Raw genomic sequence first — 21,037 nt, 5'->3', positions numbered from 1 at the left:
TAACAACCAGGCGGATGCCTTGTCCAAATTAGCTTCATCCGCCTGCTGTGATACTCCTCGGTCGGTTTTTTGGGAAGTTCTTGAAAAAAGAAGCATACATGAAGAGCCCATTGGAACCTTAGACCGAGGCTCCACTTGGATTGATGCCATCTGGGCTTACCTTTCAAACGGCATGCTCCCTGATTCACCACAGGAAGCAGCCGTCCTGAAAAAATGAGCCGCAAGCTTCGAGTTGAAAAATGGAGAACTCTTCAAAGCAGGATTTCTTAAACCCCTGTTGAAGTGTGTCACCCCAGAAAAGGGGAAGGAAGTTCTCAAAGACTTACACTCAGGATTCTGCGCCTCTCATATAGGCGGCAGGTCCTTAGCCGTCAGAGCCAGACGACATTACTTTTGGCCCACTCTTGAGGCAGACGCCAAAGAGTTGGTGAAGAAATGTGACAAGTGCCAAAATTTGGCAAACTTATTCACCGACCGGCTACTGATCTGACGGCCATCCACAGCCCAATCCCGTTTGCAAAATGGGGAATGGACATTCTAGGTCCTTACACGCCTGCTCCAGGCGGAAAGCGCTACATCTTGGTGGTTGTGGATTACTTCACCAAGTGGGTGGAGGCTGAGGCGGTCAAAAACATCAAGACCTCAGACGTAATTTCCTTCATTTGGAAGAACATTATCACCCAGTACGGGGTACCTATGTCTATGGTGTTTGATAATGGTCCTCAGTTTGAGACGCCTCAGCTAAAAACTTGGTTGGGAGATCAGGGGATCTCAAGCTATTTTGCATCTGTTGGCCGGCCCCAAGCAAACGGCCAAGTTGAAGCCTTCAACAAACTCATCTCAGACGGCATCAAAAAGAAAATAGAAAGAGTCGGTGGCTTATGGGCAGAAGAATTAATCCATGTCCTGTGGGCCATCCGGACAACAGCGAAGGGGGAAACCGGCGAAACCCCATTTCTCATGGTATACGGTGCTGAAGCCGTTTTGCCTATTGAGCATTATGAGCCGACTCTCAGAGTTTTTCTCTATGATGAAGAGGCAAATTAGGAGGCCATGCGGCTGGCATTGGACTCCCTCCCGGAGCGTAGGGGCAATGCTGTCCTGCGCCATGAGATATACCGTCTGAGGATGACCAGAGCCTATAACAAGAGAGTGCACAAGCGTCCTTTGAAAGTTGACGACTTAGTGTTACGGAAAATGGAGGCAACCGGTAGGGCCAATGAGCTGGGAAAGCTAACTCCAAATTGGGAAGGCCCCTACCGAATCTATGAGGAAGTAAGGGATGGCACCTACCGACTGGAAACTCCAGAAGGCAGGCGCCTGCCTAGAACTTGGAATGTAGACAATCTAAAAAAGTACTACTTTTGAGAATGTAAACTTTTTGTAAAAAGTGAGTCAATTAATGAAGATTCAGACTTTGTTTGCAAAATTGAGTTATCGTTTGATTATCCTTCCGGGATTCCCCATCTACCTAACTAAGTTAGACACTTAGTGAAGGTTACATTTGTTTATCCGCCTGGGTAATACTCGGATTCTCTATTTATCTAACTAAGTTTGATACTTAGTATGATCAAATATTTGCCAGTTCGTCTGGGTAATACCCAGACAGACTCGTTTGCTTTAAAAACTAAGTTCAATACTTAGTGTAAATTCAATACTCTGACTAAAAACTAAGCGCAAAAACGTTTAGTGGCTATACAACCGGTCTCAAACAAGGCCAGAGGCCAAAATGGTCGGATGGTTGCTCATTTTATAAAATCGCCTGTCCCAACATGGACAAAGGCGTCCAGCGACACCCCTCCGGGTGCAATCGTCGCAGAGAACGGACTATTTGTTGGTTCTAACCATGCAGACGGCAAAAATTGAACGACCAAATTGGTCAACTCATAGCCGTCTGACCAAAATAACCTAGGAAGAACGAATAAGTTTCCAGATACCGGATGCCCATAGGCATCAGTCGGTAATTGATAGAGATTCTTGGGTTATTTATTCCAAAGTTGCACTCACTTCCCCTATTGGGGCAAAGGATTGTGTAATGGCTACGCGTTAACCCCAGACGGAATATAATCGTCTGGGTAAGAAGCTCGAAGCACCCGCTTTTATGGCCGGCTGTGCACTTGGTTTGGGGCAATCACCATTGTGATTGATTGGCCTAAAAACACTCCATACTTCTCCAAGTATCGAGTGTTTTCAAGCCAATCAATCAGCCTGACATAAAACCAACCACACAGCCGCCCAGGGGCAAGAGCACCCGGATTGCAAATTGCCACATGCTTTTTTAAGTTAGGCAAAATACTATAGAATTGCAAACAGAGGAATAAAAATTCAAATCGAAAAAACTCAAGACGTATATAAAATCCGACTAAGTCAGAATACTTCATTTATATTTGAAATGGCACAAAGGCCAGAATAATTGTTAACTGGACACATCCGGTGAAGAAAGAAAGTGGAAATGTTAATCCAACCCCATGGTTGGTAAAAAGATAAAACAAAACACGACATGCAAGCCGGTAAACAACATTTATTGGCATATTGCCGCAGAAAGGTGGGAGGCTCGCCTAAGGTTGAGGCGGAGTCTTCACCGGCTGAGTTTGGCTGGCTTGGCCCTCTTGATGATCATCCGCCGGCTCCTCATCATCCGAGACTTCATATCCCTGCTCAGCAGCCTAGTCTTGGAAGCGAGGCGGAGGAGCATCACCCAGTTGCTGGGCATCATACACCTCAGTGGCATAATCATACCTCAGCTTATAGACCTCAAAGTCTATTTCTGGTTAGAGGAGGCCCCAGGTGATCTTCAGCCGGGCCAAGTTGTCCCGCTCATTCTCCTCGGTCAGCCGGGTTTGCTCTTTGGCCAGCTCATCCGCCTGCTTGTTGCGTAGGGTCATGAGCTCGAGCTTTAGGCGGTCATTGTCAGTCCGGAGTTGGGCATTCTCTTTGTCAGCATCCTCTAATGCCTTGAGATCAGACTTGGCATCCTTCAGCTGCTTGTCAAGGTCATTAGCCTGGCTGTTAGCTTCATCTTTTGCAGCCATTAAACTCCGGATCAGCTCCTCCTGTTTCAACTCTACTGCTTTAATCTTTAAATTACACATATAATCAGAATGTTCAGCAAAGTTGAGGTTTTCTAGGGCCCTCCGTTTGGCGTCATTTACCTCTTCCTGTTTCCGCCTGAAGGGGCCCCGGAGACTGTCCACTCTCACCATGGCCTGAATCAATAACAGCCGGTTTATGAGTTAGTCAGAATAAAGATTAAAGACATCAAGGTAGAGGAATCATGTACCTCAGCCAGAGAACCCATTATCCGGTCAAAATCCACGACCTGCAGATCAGGTATGGAGGCCTTCTCAGACCGGGTGAGGGTCCTCACCATCCGCTTCGCGAAGCTGGCGAGATCCGGCGGGTTAGGAAGCAGATTTGCATCAAAAGTAGTTCTTTGTGAGATAGAAGCAGCGTAGCTGGAATTCATCCGTTGCCGGCTGCTGGCTGACCCTTTTTGAAGAATCAACCTTAGCCTTAATTCTCATAAAATTAAGTGGCCAAGGTATTTCAGTTTGTTTCTTACCGTGAACTTCCGGATGGGTCTCCGTCTTGTCCTCCCCCCCAGCGGTTGCCGCACCGTCTGCAACCTTAGGTGGCTCGCCACCCTTCAAAGCCGTAGAGGCCTCCGGCGCTTTCTGCTGTTCTGAGCTTTCACTCAGTTTCTTCAGAACAGCAGAGGATCGGATTTGCCCCCAGTCGTTGGACAACCAGATTGGGCAGAACTTTTCTTCTGGGGGGGATCCTTCCTTGCGGCTTTGGCAGCCGGAGCCTTCTCCAGATCATCTCCCTGCCTTTTGAGAAGCTTGGAGAATGATCGAGGTATTCTCTTGGCGGACTCCTGAGAAAGAAGCAAAATATAAGTATACCCAACCAGTATATAAATAAAAAAAATGCAAACATAAAGTCAGGCTGTCTTACCCCGCCTTTCTTCGTAGCCTCGACGGCTGCCTTTTTGACAAGGGTCGCCTCCTTGCGCAGTAGCGCCGCAGATTTAGCAGGAGTCTTATCCTGGTCAACCATCCTCAGGGCTTCTTCTGCAAAAACAAGAATGTCAAGTTAGAAAGAATTAAGGCAAGTTTGCAATAAAAATAAAATGACAATCATTCCGGATGAGAAGTATTCTACCCCTGGAAAACATCGTACTCAGTCCGCAGGCGGACAAGAAGCATTCATCTTTGAAGAAGTCCGGATGGGGGATCCAGTTCTTGGGAACTATGATGTGAGTCCCATCCCCCATGGGCTCAGTTGTTGTCTCAAAAAATCCCGGCTCCATGATTTGCTCCCGGGCTTTAGTAGATAGTTCCGGGAGAGGTCATTTACGTCCAAGAAGAGCCGGCTCAGTGTTGTACCGGCGTAGTGTCCGGTTGTGTCTTAGGATTGGAGAGGAAATCAAATAGAACTTGTCCTTCCACCCGGACCACTTGGACACTTTGTCCAAAGTCATTAGATATTGGGGCACGGTAGTCAGCGTATACCATGCCCCATGGCCGCCTGGAGCCTTGCTCAAGTAGTGCATATGAGCGAAGGCAGAGAAGCTGGGGTTCAAGTTTTGGAACTCGCAGGCGGCAATGTAACTTAATATGTTCACCGGGGTGAGCTGCCAAACCCCCAGATCATACCCCTTAAGGATTTTCCTAATCCCGGGGTGGAGGGGGAACCGGAGGCCGACTTCTATTACCGCCTCATAGCAGATGAAGTAGTCATCTGCATGGTCAATGTCATCCCCCCAGGCCATCACAGCATCAGCCGGAGGGACAATAACTTCCCAACCCTTTCCAAATGGATGTTTCTCTTTAAAAGCCCTGAACCCGCTATTAAGAAGGGCAATGTTACTCGGCAGCATCCGAGTTCTTTTGGGGTTGGGATGGTCAGCAACTTTGGGCGACTGCTGATAGTCAGCCGCAAAATCTCCTTGGTCAGAGCCTGAGGATTCCGCTCTTGATCCCTGGCCGGCTTCAGCGTCGCCGGCTTCATTTGAGGAGGCGGCTCCTTCGCCGTCCACCTCTCTTACTCCCGAGCTCCCAGAGGTAGAGGGAGCCTCCTCGTCAGATCCGCTCTCCTCCAAATTCCTCGGATCCCCTTCCGGGAAAACCTCATCGGTAGGCACTCTCATGGTGCGCCGGCTCTTAGACCGCCTGGTCATTTGTTTCGTTCTGGCCATTGTGTCCTGCACAGACACAGAGAGGGAGGAATTCGGAGATGAGCATATTGGTTCCGACAGTCCAGAAGAGGCACCCCCTGTTCTAGACTCAGCCGTTCCTAGGGATCGGCTGAGTGTCTTAGGCAGTGCCGAGTGGGTGGATTGGGAACTCATTTATGTTCTATTAAGAAAGCCGGGTATACAGGCGAAAAACGGTATGCAAATTGAAAGGGAGAAAAGCTAAAATGGTACAGGCGGTTACCTTGCTTTAACTCTGGAAAATCTGAAAACCGCTACAGCCGGTGAGCCGGGTGATGAAATTCTAGCACTCGGAAGCTTGAAACTTGTTGTTATGCAGGCGGGAGCAGAGAAAATTCTCTCTCTAGAAATCTCTCTTTTTCTCTCTCTAAAAAGTCAATATGAACGTTAAGAGTGAAAAGGAGGGGGGTAACTTTCTATTTATAGAAAGTAAAAGTGGGGGGAAATTTTGATTTGAAATTCAAAATTTTACCCGTTACTGTTCACCTATGAAAGGTGGACACGTGTCACAGGCCCCACATGACATGCACGTGCGACCTGTGAGGGGAAATGTTTAGGGTATTTTTACCCTAGAAACGTGGACCAATGAGAGGTCGCCACGTGTCAAGGTCAGGATGGCCCATGTGGCTCAACATCCTCTTGACACTTGGCGCCCTCAGATATGTTTCTGAATTGGCAGCTTTCAAAAGGCCCAAACTCTTAGGAGCGCCGTAAAACGGCGCAGCCCACTGAAATCTAGGTCAAGTGACCTAGATAGGGGCGCATTTTCCAACGACCCTATAAATAAGGAGATATTTCCCCACCTTGAGGGACAGATTGAATCACTAATTACACCCTTATTCTCTTACATCTGAGAAAGACCTGAGCTTGGAATCCGAGCAGATACCTACCTAAATTTCCGTTCTCTCTATTCCGTTTCAAGTTACTGACTTGTGCGTCGGAGGCAGAGCGCCACCCAACCGGTGTCTCCGTTTGTTTTGCATGTACAGCTCACTGCGGATCAGGCTTCGTGTTGTAACTCTCCCAAGGGACAAAAACACCCAAAACAGTAATATTTTTATAAACTATGCAAAGCCATAAAAGACGAAAAATGATCAAAATAATATTGAGTGAGTTTTAACCACATTATTAGATTTATGTATCATGTATACATGCATTATGACTAAAATCATCTTTCACTTTCTATATCATATTTCTTTCATCCAAGTTTTGTAAAGACTTTAATTTAAGGTCCAATCTTAACTTTTTGATATCGATATTGTTTGATTGATCATCTTTGTTCTTTCTTTCTCCTCTTATAGTTGAATAAACATAAAAATAAAAAAATCAGTACTTACTCAAGAATCTAACACAATTCTACCATAATGTTGAATTTTTATGTTAAATGTGTTACTAATTAGATGACTACTTGTCCTTAGATTGCTAACATAATTTACTCTAACTTCACCTTATATGCAAGGGTAAGTTTATCCCTAGTCTTAAGATGAGTCTTTAGACAAGTCTTGAGCAAGATTCTAGCAATAATCTCTACCAAGACTACATATAGTCTTGAGATGAGTTTTGGATTCTAAAACCCATCTTGAGACTATACAAATGGACAATAATAATTATGTTGTCCAATAGTGAGTTGCCAACTCACCATATTAAAATAATTAATAAATGAAATAAATATATAAATAAATTAATGTTATAAATATTAATTGGATAAGTAAATCTGAAGTGAAAAATGTGTGAAATTGGAGAAAGTCTTGTATGAGTCTGAATAATAAAAAAATAATTAAAAGTTAGTGAAAATATGATGTGGCAGAGTCTGGAGTATAAGTCTCAGTCTTGGGATAAACTTACGCGTAGTCGTTTTGAACTTTTCGCAGATGCTCCGGTGAGTCTTGAGTGGAGTCTTAACTCAAGACTCACATACAAGACTATATAATTTTTGCAATAAAGTGGTGCAAGACTATAGAGAGTATTGAGATGAGTTTTGGATTTTAAAACTCATCTTAAGACTCTACAAATTTAAAAAAAGCAATCTGATTTTTTTTGTTGGTGACCAATAAAAAGCTGCCAACTCACCAGCTCAAAAAAGTTGATTTTTATTTTAAAAAAAATGATGTATAAATAGTGAATGTAGAGTGAGTCTTGGGATAATGTGTTAAAAGTGGAGAAAGTCTGGTATGAATCTTACAATAAAAAAAAAATAATTTAACCTTAGTGAAAAGCTGACGTGGCAGAGTTTGAATTAAGAGTCTCGATTTGGGATAAACTTAACCTATCCTTTTGATAAGATGTTGTAATGATGTTAATTCTAAAGTGCCTGGCATTTTTCTTTCAAATAATACAACTATGCAAAAACTAATAAATTACTCAACCTTTGACCAATCACAAATTTTTTTCACACAAAACACTTTTTTTATGGTAAAACATCAAAGTATTAATCATGAACTTGAAAGAAACTAAAGAGGAAAATCTTCAACAATTTGGCCACATTATAATCACAAGGGTTGATATTTGATATTTTACCATCCACCAAGATTTAGGTTCCGGTCACTTGGGGCTCACCATGTAGCCTAAAAATTTGATCATAGGTTTGTTAAGGGTTCGTTTGACATCGTTATGGCTTTTAGTTTTATGGTTTTTTGTTTTTCAAACTCATATGATATGTGTCATATAATAAAACAAAAATAAAACACACTTAAGAAAATCATGATAATTTTAAAAACTGACAACAGAAAAGTGGAAACATCTTTTTCTCGTTTCTGTTTTTGGTTTTCATAAAAACAGAAAACTGAAAACAAAAAACAATACAAAACAAGTTCTAAATTAATAGATGATTAACCAATAAGCTAATTTCACCAAAAAAAAAAAAAAAAAAAAAAAAAAAAAAGTATATCTTTCATTAGTATCGATTACATTTCCACATTGTTTTTAACAACAAAAAAAAAATGTAAAAAACATATAATTTATATAAACAAAAAAGCCGAAAACAAATACCCAAAAAAAAATTAGATGGAACATATGAAATTTCAACAATTCCCTCTAAATCAATTCAGTTTTTTTGCAGTAGGCATTTGACTGGCCGATATGAACAATTAGAAAGTAGGCATTTGTAATTATTCAGGTGATTATTCATTATTCATTTCGTCATTAGTTGCATCGATCACCCTCAGCTCCTTCTCCATTTCTTACTCCTTGTGGATCCTATAACAACCAATATAATAAGGAAATTGAGAAACTGAGAATATATTTTCACTTAACGTGATATAAGAGAACCTGAGAATATATATTCACTTACACTTTAATGTATTCAAATTTAGTTACACAATTCTATATCATATTCCCATGAGATATGGATACTCATCCTTTACACTATTTGGGTTAGGAGAGGAAAGAGCTCCATTATTACTATCAAATTGAAGACTATAAAATTTTTCTATGAATACCATATCTTAATTAACATTTGCCCTGGTTCAAATCATGATCATCTTGGAATATTGACGCTGAACTTCCCAACATATTTCTATCTCTTGTCTTTAGATCCCCAAGGCTGCTCCCTCGCTAGTTTAGGTGTATTTTCTGATGAAGACTTCGAATTCAAAACTAAACCAATTTGCAACTTGTTGTCATTATAAGATTAAGAGTACTGAAATGTCAGTGTAAGTTATACATCAATTAGAATGTATTTATTAACCTACTTTCACTTGTGTTTTAGAAAGTCTCTTCCTAATTCCCTTCCCCCTTCCTTTTCCTCTTTGTCCATTTATCACTATTTTATTCTTTTATGATTTTGTGGGATTCATAAAATTGGCTCCTATTTCAATCCGTGCCGGACCGGCGGGGAGGAGCAATTTTCCGATTTTCCGGCAACCTAGTTCTTCAATCATACACGACATCTGTTACTACTACCACTGCTACTACTACTGCTGGTGCCAGTGCTGCTGTTACTGCTACTACTACTATTAAATTCGTCTCCTGAAAGTGTTGTGCTCTGCTTCTCCCACCTTCCTTCTCTTTCTCACTATTGTTCCTCTCTCTCCTCAAAATTATTTTTAATGGCAATGCAAATTTAAGGAAGTATATTTCTACTGCTAATAGTTGTATTATACTTTCTAAGTTTTAAAATGTTCACTTATGTCTCTTAAAAGTATTTTGCACTCCTACTTCCTTCTCCCTTTCTCACTCCCTTTTCTACGCTCTATTCAAAAAGAAAATTTAAGCTTATGAAAAATTTAAGAAAGTATCTTCCTACTTGCCTGTAGTCATCTTATACTTTAAAAACAATCAATTAAACTTCTCTTTTTTTTATTCCTCTCTATCTCTCTCTCTCTCTTCTCTAAACTCTCTACTTCTCTGGCTTTTCATTCTCCTTTTACGATATTGCTATTTTTTTATTACCACCCAGCCTCTACTTATCCCTTCCCCTCCTCCCCCCTCCCTCTCTCACACTGTCACTCATTCTTAATTTTGCGTATTTAAATGTGCCTTTCTGGGATTTTCAACCAATACATTAAGAAACAGATTTTTTTCCAACATACACGACATATTGTACTTCACAGTTTCCAATTTGTTAAAAAACATAACTCCCAAGCTATTGAGGAAGTTGAACTGGTAATAGATCACCAGAAGAGGATAGATCTACTAATTTCATTGATAACTTAGCCTGAGAATGTGTAACAACTAACAACACAAATATTTTAAACAAGCAGAGCAAATAGTGAACAGAATTCGAGATCTTAATACTTGGGTTGGATGAAAAAGGCATACCACAACTTTGATTTTTGCAACAGAATTACTTCTATCCTTTTCCACATCAACACTTTTCAATAGATTGTTCTCTTGCATATCACAAGCCCTATTAGTCATTTTCGCTTGCTTGTGGGAATTTCAAAGTCGTCAAAACTTCGACTTGATCTGGAAGGATTGATACATAGAACCATTGTACTGACCAAGAGCAGGCATCTGCAAAATTTCAGACAATAAAGCATTTACGCCCTTTCGCTTAAACTTAGGTAGCTTTTTCTGATGCAGGACAAAGATGATATCTCCAGTGACAGTATCATGCTGCAGAGAAATAGAGAAAAGGCATAAGCTATAACATACTGACTCACATAGTTTGACAAGATTCAAACCAAGCTATATCAAGCACACGATCAGAAGATTTTTATTTTTTTTTGACGGGACGATCAGAAGATAATTGACAAAGAATATAGAATTCCAGGCCTACTAAGAAAATTCTTGACATAAAGAATGAATCTGAAAATGTGTAAAATAAGAAGTCAATAAGCTACCAAGCTCAATATTATTACTATATATCTGTAAACTTTTCTGAAGCACACATTTTGTTTTGCCTGAACGACAAGATACAGAAAAGCAACCTGCTGCATTTGAAGTCATGATAGTCATCGCTACACTTGAAGCAATGAGCTGCAGTTGCTACCTTAGAGTATTAACCCGAAAAGTCAGACCAGAACTCTGAACACTAAAGGACCTGATACTGCAGTAGGGCAGCCAAATACAAATACAACAGAGCAACCAAATATAGCAGAGCTAATAAACAAGATAACAGCAGGTTATGAATTCTTATCAATTACTGCCAAAAAGTTTCAATGAAAACACTTCATAGTCAATTTATAGAGTTCGATAGAAAAGATCATACCACTGACTGCAGAAGTGAGATCTTCTTCACACTTAGCAACAGCATTACCGCGCCCATCATAGGCAAGCCTTTTACTCTTGATCATAAGAGGATAACCAAATAGCATTCCAGCACTCCTTGCACTTTCATCATTATCTATCTGCATTGGACATAATTCAACTGTAGGATCCCTAAAGAAGGAATTACAAGCAGCAACAAATGCTTCCTAAAATTTGTGATTGACTAATACCTCATAGGGTAGTAGGGTACTACCCACCTCCATAAACTCAGGCAAAGGGATCCCATGTCAAGAAGAATGTAGCTTCTAAAGGTATTTATCCTGCATAAAAAGTAATATAGATAGACAAACACAAAGTTCGTTATTTGGTAGTTGAAGTCTTCCCTTGAGTGTACTTTCACATGTCCCCCACAAACATATCAAAAAGCCGCAAATCACATACAGTAGATGTGAGCATTATATTAAAAGGGGGGAAAAAAAGTAAATATCTTGTATAACAAAAGTAATTGCCAATTTCATGAATAAAAAAACTAAGATCATCAAATATTTGTACAATATAAATTTATAATAAAGATACTGTGAGCATAAACTCTAAACCTGGATTATCCTAATGGTAGAGGCTTTGGGTTGGCACTCAACTCCTTGTTGTTCAAGCTTATCAAGTGTGGCAACATCAACATGCTCAATCTCCACTGTCAAAACTCCACATCTAGCCACCAAAAGGATACTTGGTCAATATCACCAAATAAATAAATGAACTTGAGAAGAAAGAGATGGAAGGTGAGGGAAGGACTCTATTTACTGAAATTCCAACCTCTTTGCAAATTCCTCAACTGTGGTACTGTCATCAAAGCTCCCAACCATATAATAATGTGAAAAAGGAGAAGCAGGGCAGTTCTCAGAAAGGTCCAAAATAGCTACTTTGATAGCCATTTCTGATGCAGTTTGGCATAACATGCAACCAAGCTACCCACCTCCCAAAACACCCACAACCTTTTCAGACACACCTTGTACAGCCAAAGCCTTATTCTCACTCCTGATCAAACACAACAAAGCAACAAATAACCCCAATTTCCTGGTCAGAAACTACAATACTGAAATCATCAATTCATCAATCAACTACTACGTACTTTGTATTTCTTAATAATTCAATCAACTACTACGTACTTTTTTTTTTAACTAATTACAGTACTAATTTATGTGCATATTAAAGAAAAAGCGAAGAAACCCTTATGTCTCATAATTTTAGAAATTCTGAATATACCCACATTTCTCTTAATCTTCATAATTCAGGTAGAGCCTTAAACCCCAGAAAAAACCCCATAAAGCTCTTAATTTGTGAACCGAAATGTTGTGTGTGGGTATGGCCTAAAATGGAAAAAACTAATCCGTAAAATACCTAAAAGATAATTCACTTCAGATAGCATACAATATAGTAATATACAACCAAGACCTGCTATTTGCAACCATCACCACTAAAACCAAATATAACCACTACAAATCAGCAATCACCAAAAGTTCAATACTTAAATCATTCTTAAACTCAATTTTAAATCAAAAAACACATGCAAGACAAAAATAACCCAATTCATCGCACACAAACCAAATTAAAATATTATTATTTTGGAACCCAGAGAAAACCCAATTTTGAAATTGAGGAGACATACTTACCGATAGCATCTCACATTGATGTATGTAGTAATCGAACAATGATTCGCTAAATACGAACACTAATACACGTCTCACACTACAAAAACCCGTAATTCCAAATCAATGCATCTCACATTTGAAAGGACATGAATAATCGAACATTGAATGGCTAAATTCACACATTTAGCCACCGATTTCCGATTCTCCTCCACAAATTTCTTGATTGCTTGGGCATTCATACACGCCTCACCCTACAACAACCCGTAATTCCAAATCAAAAACCATAATTTCAAATCAAAAAAACAAATAAAATATTACAAAGAAAGGTGAAAGATGGAGCTTAGACATTAAGAGTGAAGGCCATGAATCCAGTCCTGAGAAGTCATTGACCAAGTCATCCATCAGTCAACTCGTCCGAGGTTGAATTGTTCTTGTTCCGCCAGATTCGCATCCTCTTTACCCAAATTCGAACCTTTTTCCGCCATTATTGCATCATCTTCATCATCCGTTACTTCTTCCTCTACTTCATCTTCAATTTCTTCATATTCCTCAACCATCAAAGAAAACCAAAGCACACAAAACCGAAGACAAAGAGTGGAGTGTACGCATGCAAGACAAAAATAACCCAATTCTAAACCTAATTAATCTCACATTATTAACATAATTAACACACATATTCAAAATGGTGATTGAAAAACAAATTACCTCTCAAGCTTGCTTCAATAATGGAGGAAAATGAGATAAAGAGAAGATGGAGTGAGAAGGTTCGTTTCAAAGGAAAGAGAAAGGTAATGGCGAGCAAAAAAGGGGGGAAAAGAGAGAGTCAGAAGGGCAATTTCGAAGAAGAAAAAAAAAGGCTAGGGCATAAAAGTCAAGTCACTATTCCTTCGGGGGATCAGTGTTCATTTTGCTAATCCTTTGCAACTTCTCACTTTCAAAGGTTGTAGATTCCCTTTTAGATGCATACAATAATTATAAACTACTACAAATTGGAATACTTCCCATAGTAGTTTGTTTGTCAAAATGATGTTTACCCGAGGCATAATTCATGACAGCATAATTTGCCCCCAAATTATTTTACTCGTTGCATAAAGTTTTGTGGTCTGTTTGGTTGTGGTGGAAACTCTTTTCCATGGCAGTTTCACGAAATTAGAATTCCGTGACATAATTTGTGGCAGAAGTGATGATTATTATAATTATCCTTAGCCCAAGTATCCCCTGCTTAAGACTTTTTCATTAGGCCTATGTTTTCTCTTTGAGGCTTGAATGGAAATCTCATCTTTACTTTAGTAATTTTATTGCTATGGATTCTAAAGCTCTTAGATTTTAATCATAAAACATTTTTAACTGTTATAGAATCTCAAGAATTGAAAACTAAGGGGTTATAATGTCAAAATTCAGAATTATATTGCAAAAGTGTGAGATATTTATTTATTATTTTCTGAAAATTATTTGAGCCCGTCATAGCTGCCTTTTAAGCTCTGACAATACTGAAACTTAGCTTTTTTTAATGGGTGTTATGACAAATGATTGATTTGCTTTCTATTTAAGTTCCCTTTAAGCATGATTGTGAACTTTTTCGTCGGAATTCACTAATCTGGAACCATATAACAAAACATAAAAATATTCTGGTACTTCCCCACAAAGAAATATTAGCAAGGTACTTTCCCACAAAATGCCCTAATACCTTGATAGTTGATACTTTCCCACAAAAAACTTGAAAAAAACCAGAAATATAGTAGCAAGCATCTGAGCAATTCTCATTCATCTTTTTACATTTTTGAAGAAAATCAACAGCTAAACGAAAACAGATTTGTATATGCAACCCACAGCAATCTTGATAGGGTGGGTATATGCAACCCTGGTGCAGGCTTACAGTACTTGTAATACTTATCGATTGTATAACTAATATCAGTTTCATACCCGACTGACATATGGTCAGTATCCAGAGAATCTGCACCCAAAACCAACTTAATTACAGATAGCATCTCTAAATTATCCACTCTAAGTCTTGAGACCATCAACTATGCCATTGATGCACCACATGTTCAAATGATCAAGCACTGTCCTTAAGATCTACTGATCAAGCTATGTATTCTAAGAGTTACTGAATACTTATAGATTAGCCTGATAGTAAATTATATAATTTCTAGCAAGCAACTCAGCCTTGGAAGTCTTAGTGGTGTAAATTAGGAAATTCTTTTTTTTTTTGGTAAATATAAATTAGGAAATTCTATGAATCATCAACCGAATAGAAAGCCAGACTTCAAACCTTGAGATATGATGCATGAAAAAGTTCATTTCGACCAACAGGTTTGCATGCCTCCACCTTCCAGCAAACCAGCAGTCCACTCTTCCTTGTTTGTATCACTTCTAACTTCAAACAAGGCAGAAAGGATCCTACATAAGTGTGTAAGATATTCATGGTACACAACAAGTCAACAATGAACAACAACAAAATATAAATGAACAACGGCCTAAAAGATCATAAATAAACTTTCTATTCAAAATTATAAGCGCAAAACAAAATGATCATTAATTATGCAAGGTTCATTCTTAAAAAGTGTTGTCCCACAATGTTCTTTCTATAATTAAGAAAAAAATCATTCTAGGCCATATTTTATAGTAAAAAGACTTATATTTTTTTAGCTTTGTGTATGAGCTATGAAGTGCATCATACACAATTGTGTATTGTCTACTAATTGCGCAAACACATTGATCTCAGAACGACTAAAAAGGTAATATAGAAGGCAGCATACACAGAGCCACACATTATACAATCAGGTAGAAAATAAGATACTTACATAGTATGAAGGGACTTGCTTCTTTAAAAGTTAAAACCCACTTACCATGGCATAGGAGCCAATATCTCTCATGCAACCACAGAAAAGACTCAGCCTTCACTTCTTAGCAGCATCAGAACCAGGGTTCGAAAACATCCCAGTAATGAGCCTGCACCTGTATATATGGAAGACTTTGAGTAAGCTTTGTCTCCATTTATCAGGTTTTGCAATTTCAATTCTGAGTTGATTTTGCAGTCGTCTACATTTTGCTGTAAATTTTATGAACAGTCTCATCTGTCATACATACACCTATCTAATCAAGCAAAAAATAACCAGTCTTGCAGTATATAATGCTTATCTCCAGATATAAATCAAAATGATATTTCATGACAGAATGCAGCCTGGAGAACTTGAGTCTGCTCTATATCAGCCTCAAACTTGTTCCTATCAGACTGCGGGATTAGGCTACTGCACAAAGTTTGTTTGAATCACTCTATGTTCATAAAATTATTTACTAAATACTTCGCAGACTACTGAAAAGGGTGGTTTCTATGATCTAATCCAAATCATAACATACTTTCACTCAAACAACAAGCAACCTAGAATAAAGATTGAAAGGAAAACCGAACCAATAAGATCAAACTTTATAAATCAAAGTATATCACTACATTGACAATTTTGATTTGTAATTACACAACGTAATTGCAAAACAGAAAGCTTAAATATATTTATTCAGCAGCAACGAATTTAAGGAAGGGTGAATGGCAATTAAGTTTAAAGCAAATAGAATCTCCTACATTACTTGCAATGATCTTGATTTGCTGGCTTAAGACAATTGAACGAGGCAAAGCATGGTGCATACATGAAGTGAGTTCCCAACAAAGGCACTTCTCCCTCATTCAGCTCAACAATCTTCTCAACTGTATCATTCAATAGATGGATTGCAAAAATAGACCGATGCACAGAAAAGAAAACAACAGGTGCCTCAGGATGCATGATTATTGGAAGTGTATCTACATCATCAGCCACACATTGCCGTATAAAAGTGCCAACATTTGGCGGGAATAAAGATATACCCGATTTCTTGAACATAAGTTGTGGGATCCAAGCATCAGAGCGTGTTGAACTTCCTGTGTGTTTCCAAATGCATAGATTAGGAGACTTATTGTGGGAAATATAGAGACATCCCTGAGATCCACACAAGTTCGATTCACAAAAGCCCCTTGTAATACGCCTTGGCAGGCGTAAAGAGTAAAGCCTGCTTACTTGCCCGCTTGAATGGAATTGCACTCCCACAGCATGCCTCTTGTTCGTCAAGAAAAATAAAGTGTTGTTAACAAACACGCCACTAGACACGTCCCATTTTTCTAAAATGACCGCCTTTTTGAGGCGGAACTTGGACACACACCATTCACGCTTGTTAGAAGAATAAACCTCAACAAATACCATCCCTTTTGTCTCAGAACAAACCCTAAAAAACCGGAGAACCCTAAAATTACATTCCATTGAGAGAGGACAATCCGTAAGATTGATGATGAATACTAGCAGAGAGCCTTTCTTGAAGGAAGCTTCAGTAGCAGGCCTAGAGAGGTAAAAGGACTCTTTGGTGCAGGGTTGTATACTACATAAGTATGAGGATCAAGGACGCCAAGGAATAAGCCCCTGTGCACATTCCAATAGCATCCGTTTCCGTATTTCGAGATCACGCTTATCAAGGTGCCGAATTCTAAAGTTAAGTTCCCCAACAACAACCCACTACCACTACCATGATCATTGTGGGTATTCTCGTGGTCACCGATAGTCACGATAGCACTTTCAGTTTCAAAATCAGTAAGGGACCATTTAGTTAACTTGTAGTCACCAACAAGGGACAAAAAAGCCAAGTAAAACGTACGGTTTCGGTCATGAAAATCATCATCATCAATAGATGTGTAATGCAAAATCATGAACAAAAGACCATGAGGAGGAAGGTCTATTCCTTTTTGGGTAGTCAAAACGTGAGACACATGGAATGCCATGCCTTGGAGACACATTTGCAACCATAAAGAGGCTTAATCGGCAATTTCCCCATTATCTCAACCGAAATATCACTTGGCAGTTCGGGCAATTGCAACCCATATTTCACCAACCAATTTTCTCTTTTTCTTCTTGATCCCCCAAATAATTTATTGTTATCTATATCATTATCATTATCACCAACCAAAGATGGGCAATTCTCATGTTGTTGTTTAATTTCACAAATCATAGTCGATGGCGGACCCACGGTTTTGAACTGGAGGGATGAAATACAAACGTCACGACATTTGGATAATTATTATTAAATAAAAAATTTAAACACTAAAGTTGTTTAATACTTTAATTTTACAATTTAAAATCCAAAATGCATAAAGTGATACAATAAAAACAAACATAATCAATTATCAACCACATGTCCAGTCCACTGAGACCATCTCCAATGGTTTACAAAAAGGACCTGCTTGCAAATTAAATTAAATTGTAAGCATTTAGCTTACCATTGGAGTGACAATATTGATGTAGCTACATCAAGTAACGTTGCTCAAACAAACTACGTTGCTTGATTTTTCAAAGAACACTTCATCCACTTATATTATGACTTGTGTATAATTAAAACTATTTAATGTATTTACTTATTTTTTCAAGCTACAACATTTTATTGGTCACCATTGGAGCACCTTGTAGCTTGATAATATACTGGCTCAAAATTTTGATGTATCAAGGTAAGCAACAAGACCTTGTAGCTTACCATTGGAGATGCTCTAATCCAGTTTTCAAATCTATCACTCCTTCCGTGTTTTAATAAGTGTTACACTTACCAAATCCGACCGTATTTTAATAAGTGTTACACTTCCTTTTTTTTGGCAAAAAACTACATTAACATATTATATCTCTCTCCTCTCATGGTCCCCACCCAAACACACTACTACTTTTTTATTATATCTTCCCTCTCACATTCATTACTTTTCAATAAACTATTAGCCCCACTATCTTTATTTTACAATTTTTTAATACTCTAAATACCCCACTTACCTCTTATTTTATATAAGTCAATTAATTGCCTAAAACTAAGTGCCGGTTAAACTGTAACACTTAAAAAAACACGAAGGGAGTACTATATTTAATAATGGGGTGTTTGCATACCTTGTTGACACATGGCACTAATGATAAGCAATCATGCAAGAGCAATAACTCAAATATATGTAAGAAGTAGGGGTGAGCGTAGCTGTAAAATTCTTAGGACCCGGACCCGAAACCAGAACCTGTTGCAACCGGTTCCTATAGAACCTATTTCAACAAGTTCCTAAAAATTAGGAACCGAAACCAACAGGTTCAGATTCCGGTTCCCGGTTCATATTCCTGAAAAGCAAGCTTAATAGTTACTTGATAAATTGTTACAATATTTTTTTTTTTTAAAAAAATATAAACTAATAATCCCACCTTTAGTCGGTCTTCCATAAACAATCCCACCTTTTGAAATTCCAAAAACAATCCCACCTTAGACCCCCATCTTCCATTAACAATCCTTTACCGATTGGATTGTTTTGATAACCGGTTTTCATAGGTTATAAGACATGTGTCAGGTTTTAATAGGTTTAACCTTTTTTTTATTTTAAAAAAAAAAACAAAACCAAAACCCCCAGCCAGCCACCGTATCCCTTCCCCATCTTGCCATGAGAAGGATTTTCCGGCATGGTTGGTGAGTTTCGTGGTGGCTTGGTGGTGGGGATGGCGGTAAGGAGTGAGTGTTGGGTGGTGGTTGGACTGGTGGCTTGAGAAGGAGTATAGTTAAAAATAAATAAATAAATAAATAAATAAATAAAATAACTTGCTTAATAAGTTGTAAGTCAATGAGATCGTTAGTGGAAGATGAGGATCAAAAGTGAGATTATTTCAGGAATTTTAAAAGATGGGATTGTTTATGGAAGACCGACTAAAGGTGGGATTATTAGATTACAATAAAAATGGATGTTCACAATAAAATCTTACAACTTTAATACTAGTACAATACTGCAAATATAACAAACCAACACTAAATGTTTATAATATTTAATACAATATTACAAATACTTGTATTAATACCATTAATTAAACCTTTAATATTTTTGAAACCAAAATTAAACCTTTAATAGTGAGATGAAAAATGAATAAGAGGGAGAGAGGTAGGTGACGGCTTTTATACAATTTTTATATAGGGCTTTTTCGGTCCAAAATTTTATTACCCACCTGTTGCAAAAGGTTCCCAATTTTATTACCGGAACCGGAACATGATCTACAGGTTCCGGGTACCCTGAATTTTTGCTCACCCTAGGTAGAAGCACAATTTTACCACTCTTATGCATCCCGTCCCTGAGCCCAGGCAGGAGGGGTGGCCGACGCCTGGGCCAGGGAGAAATGTCCATATTCTATCATTAAAGGTTTATAACTGAGGACTAATGCAATTTGACTCAAAATTAATATTAGGCTCGAAAAATCACATAAATTTCTTTTCAATATTAACACAAAGTGCACATAGCAAAATTCTAGCTATATAATCGCTCATGAATCAAGTAAAGCCAATAGTTCAATAATCAATAATCAACGTTAGAAGAAGTGAGGAACCCTAAATTGACTATACGGACAATCAAATTAACAAAATACGGAACCAAACCCTAGGTTGTGAAATTGATATACGATTATTTAAAAAATACTCTTACCTCAGAAGCTGCTTCAATGGAGGGGAGAAAGCCTAAAAAACCGCTTCAATGGAGAACTCAGAGTATGTTGTGAAAATTTCCAAAGGAAAAAAATTGAAAACATTGGAGGAAAATTATCTAGATTAAAGACATGTATGTCAATTGTCGGATGACTCGGATCTTTAAATTGTTATTACGAGTAGATTCTAATTACTTTTTTGTCCTTTTAATTAAACTCATGTAGTATTTTTTTTTTTTTTTAACAAATCAATTTATTAATAAAAAGTCATTCGATATCTACAAATAAAATCTAAATTAACAAATACATAAAATTGAATCAAATTAGGGTTTCCTTCCCCAAAGCTACAATCGTTGAAAAGATCATGCACGGTACATCTCTCCCACACATCGTTGGAATATACAGCCTTTTCGGAGAGACAGACTAACGATTTGTTGTAGCTGTAAGGATGGTTCTCATCTGATTCGCCTAAACGCAATTAAAAACTTGACAACCAATACGATCCCGAACAAATCTTTACCAAAAAACTGACAATAGGGCAAAAGATAATACCTTTTTTATAAACCCTAACACACAAACATACCCTAAATGAACATAAACAAACAACTAAACTAACAAAAACTAACGACTCCGGCCACCATAGGGAGACACTCCACTATAGAGAGACGAATGAATATCTACACTACTTGTGTAGATTTTATTGAAACCTAAATAGCAAAATTAAATAAAATTAAGGGAAAAGGGTCGGAAATATTCTAATCTCCGAAAAAATTAGACTATTTCCGGCCTAAACGGCCAAGGTTTTGGAGAAACCCTAGAAGAGAGGAGGAAAGAAGAGGAGAGTAGAGGCGAGAGATTTTAAACCTCTATAGAGTAGTATTTAATTTTCCTTTTGTAAACTTTTTTATAAGGTGAAAGACATGTAGAGTGTCACGTCATCTTTTTAATTTTCCTTATTTATTTATTTATTTATTAAAAAAAACTTCTTTAATCTTTAGGGGCCATTTGGTTTCAATAAGGTAAACGGA

The 21,037-nt window shown here is 38.3% G+C and overlaps 1 protein-coding gene across 7 annotated transcripts; it reads right to left on the bottom strand.

Annotated features, from left to right (window-relative positions):
• Positions 1–8,080: 8,080 nt before the first annotated feature.
• On the bottom strand, positions 8,081–20,239 carry LOC110713219. Of its 7 annotated transcripts, XR_002509819.1 has the most exons (12): positions 20,012–20,239; positions 16,376–17,571; positions 16,102–16,219; positions 15,366–15,474; positions 12,863–14,916; positions 12,538–12,767; positions 11,681–11,902; positions 11,464–11,575; positions 11,098–11,187; positions 10,869–11,007; positions 9,977–10,273; positions 8,081–8,413 (listed from the first exon to the last, which is right to left on the bottom strand). XR_002509819.1 is itself a non-coding variant. In XM_021891676.1 (3 exons), exons 2-3 carry the CDS (start codon positions 16,803–16,805, stop codon positions 15,417–15,419), a joined length of 762 nt encoding a protein of 253 aa, XP_021747368.1. In that variant the 5' UTR covers positions 16,806–17,571; positions 20,012–20,239; the 3' UTR covers positions 14,935–15,416. The 7 variants fall into 7 exon arrangements, 1 of the variants encoding a protein (XP_021747368.1); XR_002509815.1 differs by having other exon boundaries at positions 16,097–17,571; XR_002509817.1 differs by having other exon boundaries at positions 11,125–11,187; positions 16,102–17,571.
• Between the last annotated feature and the right edge of the window lie 798 nt (positions 20,240–21,037).

The sequence above is a fragment of the Chenopodium quinoa genome, unplaced genomic scaffold (genome assembly GCF_001683475.1).
Source record: "Chenopodium quinoa cultivar QQ74 unplaced genomic scaffold, ASM168347v1, whole genome shotgun sequence".
Lineage (NCBI taxonomy): Eukaryota > Viridiplantae > Streptophyta > Magnoliopsida > Caryophyllales > Amaranthaceae > Chenopodium > Chenopodium quinoa.
This window is presented reverse-complemented; position numbering and strand designations above follow the sequence as displayed.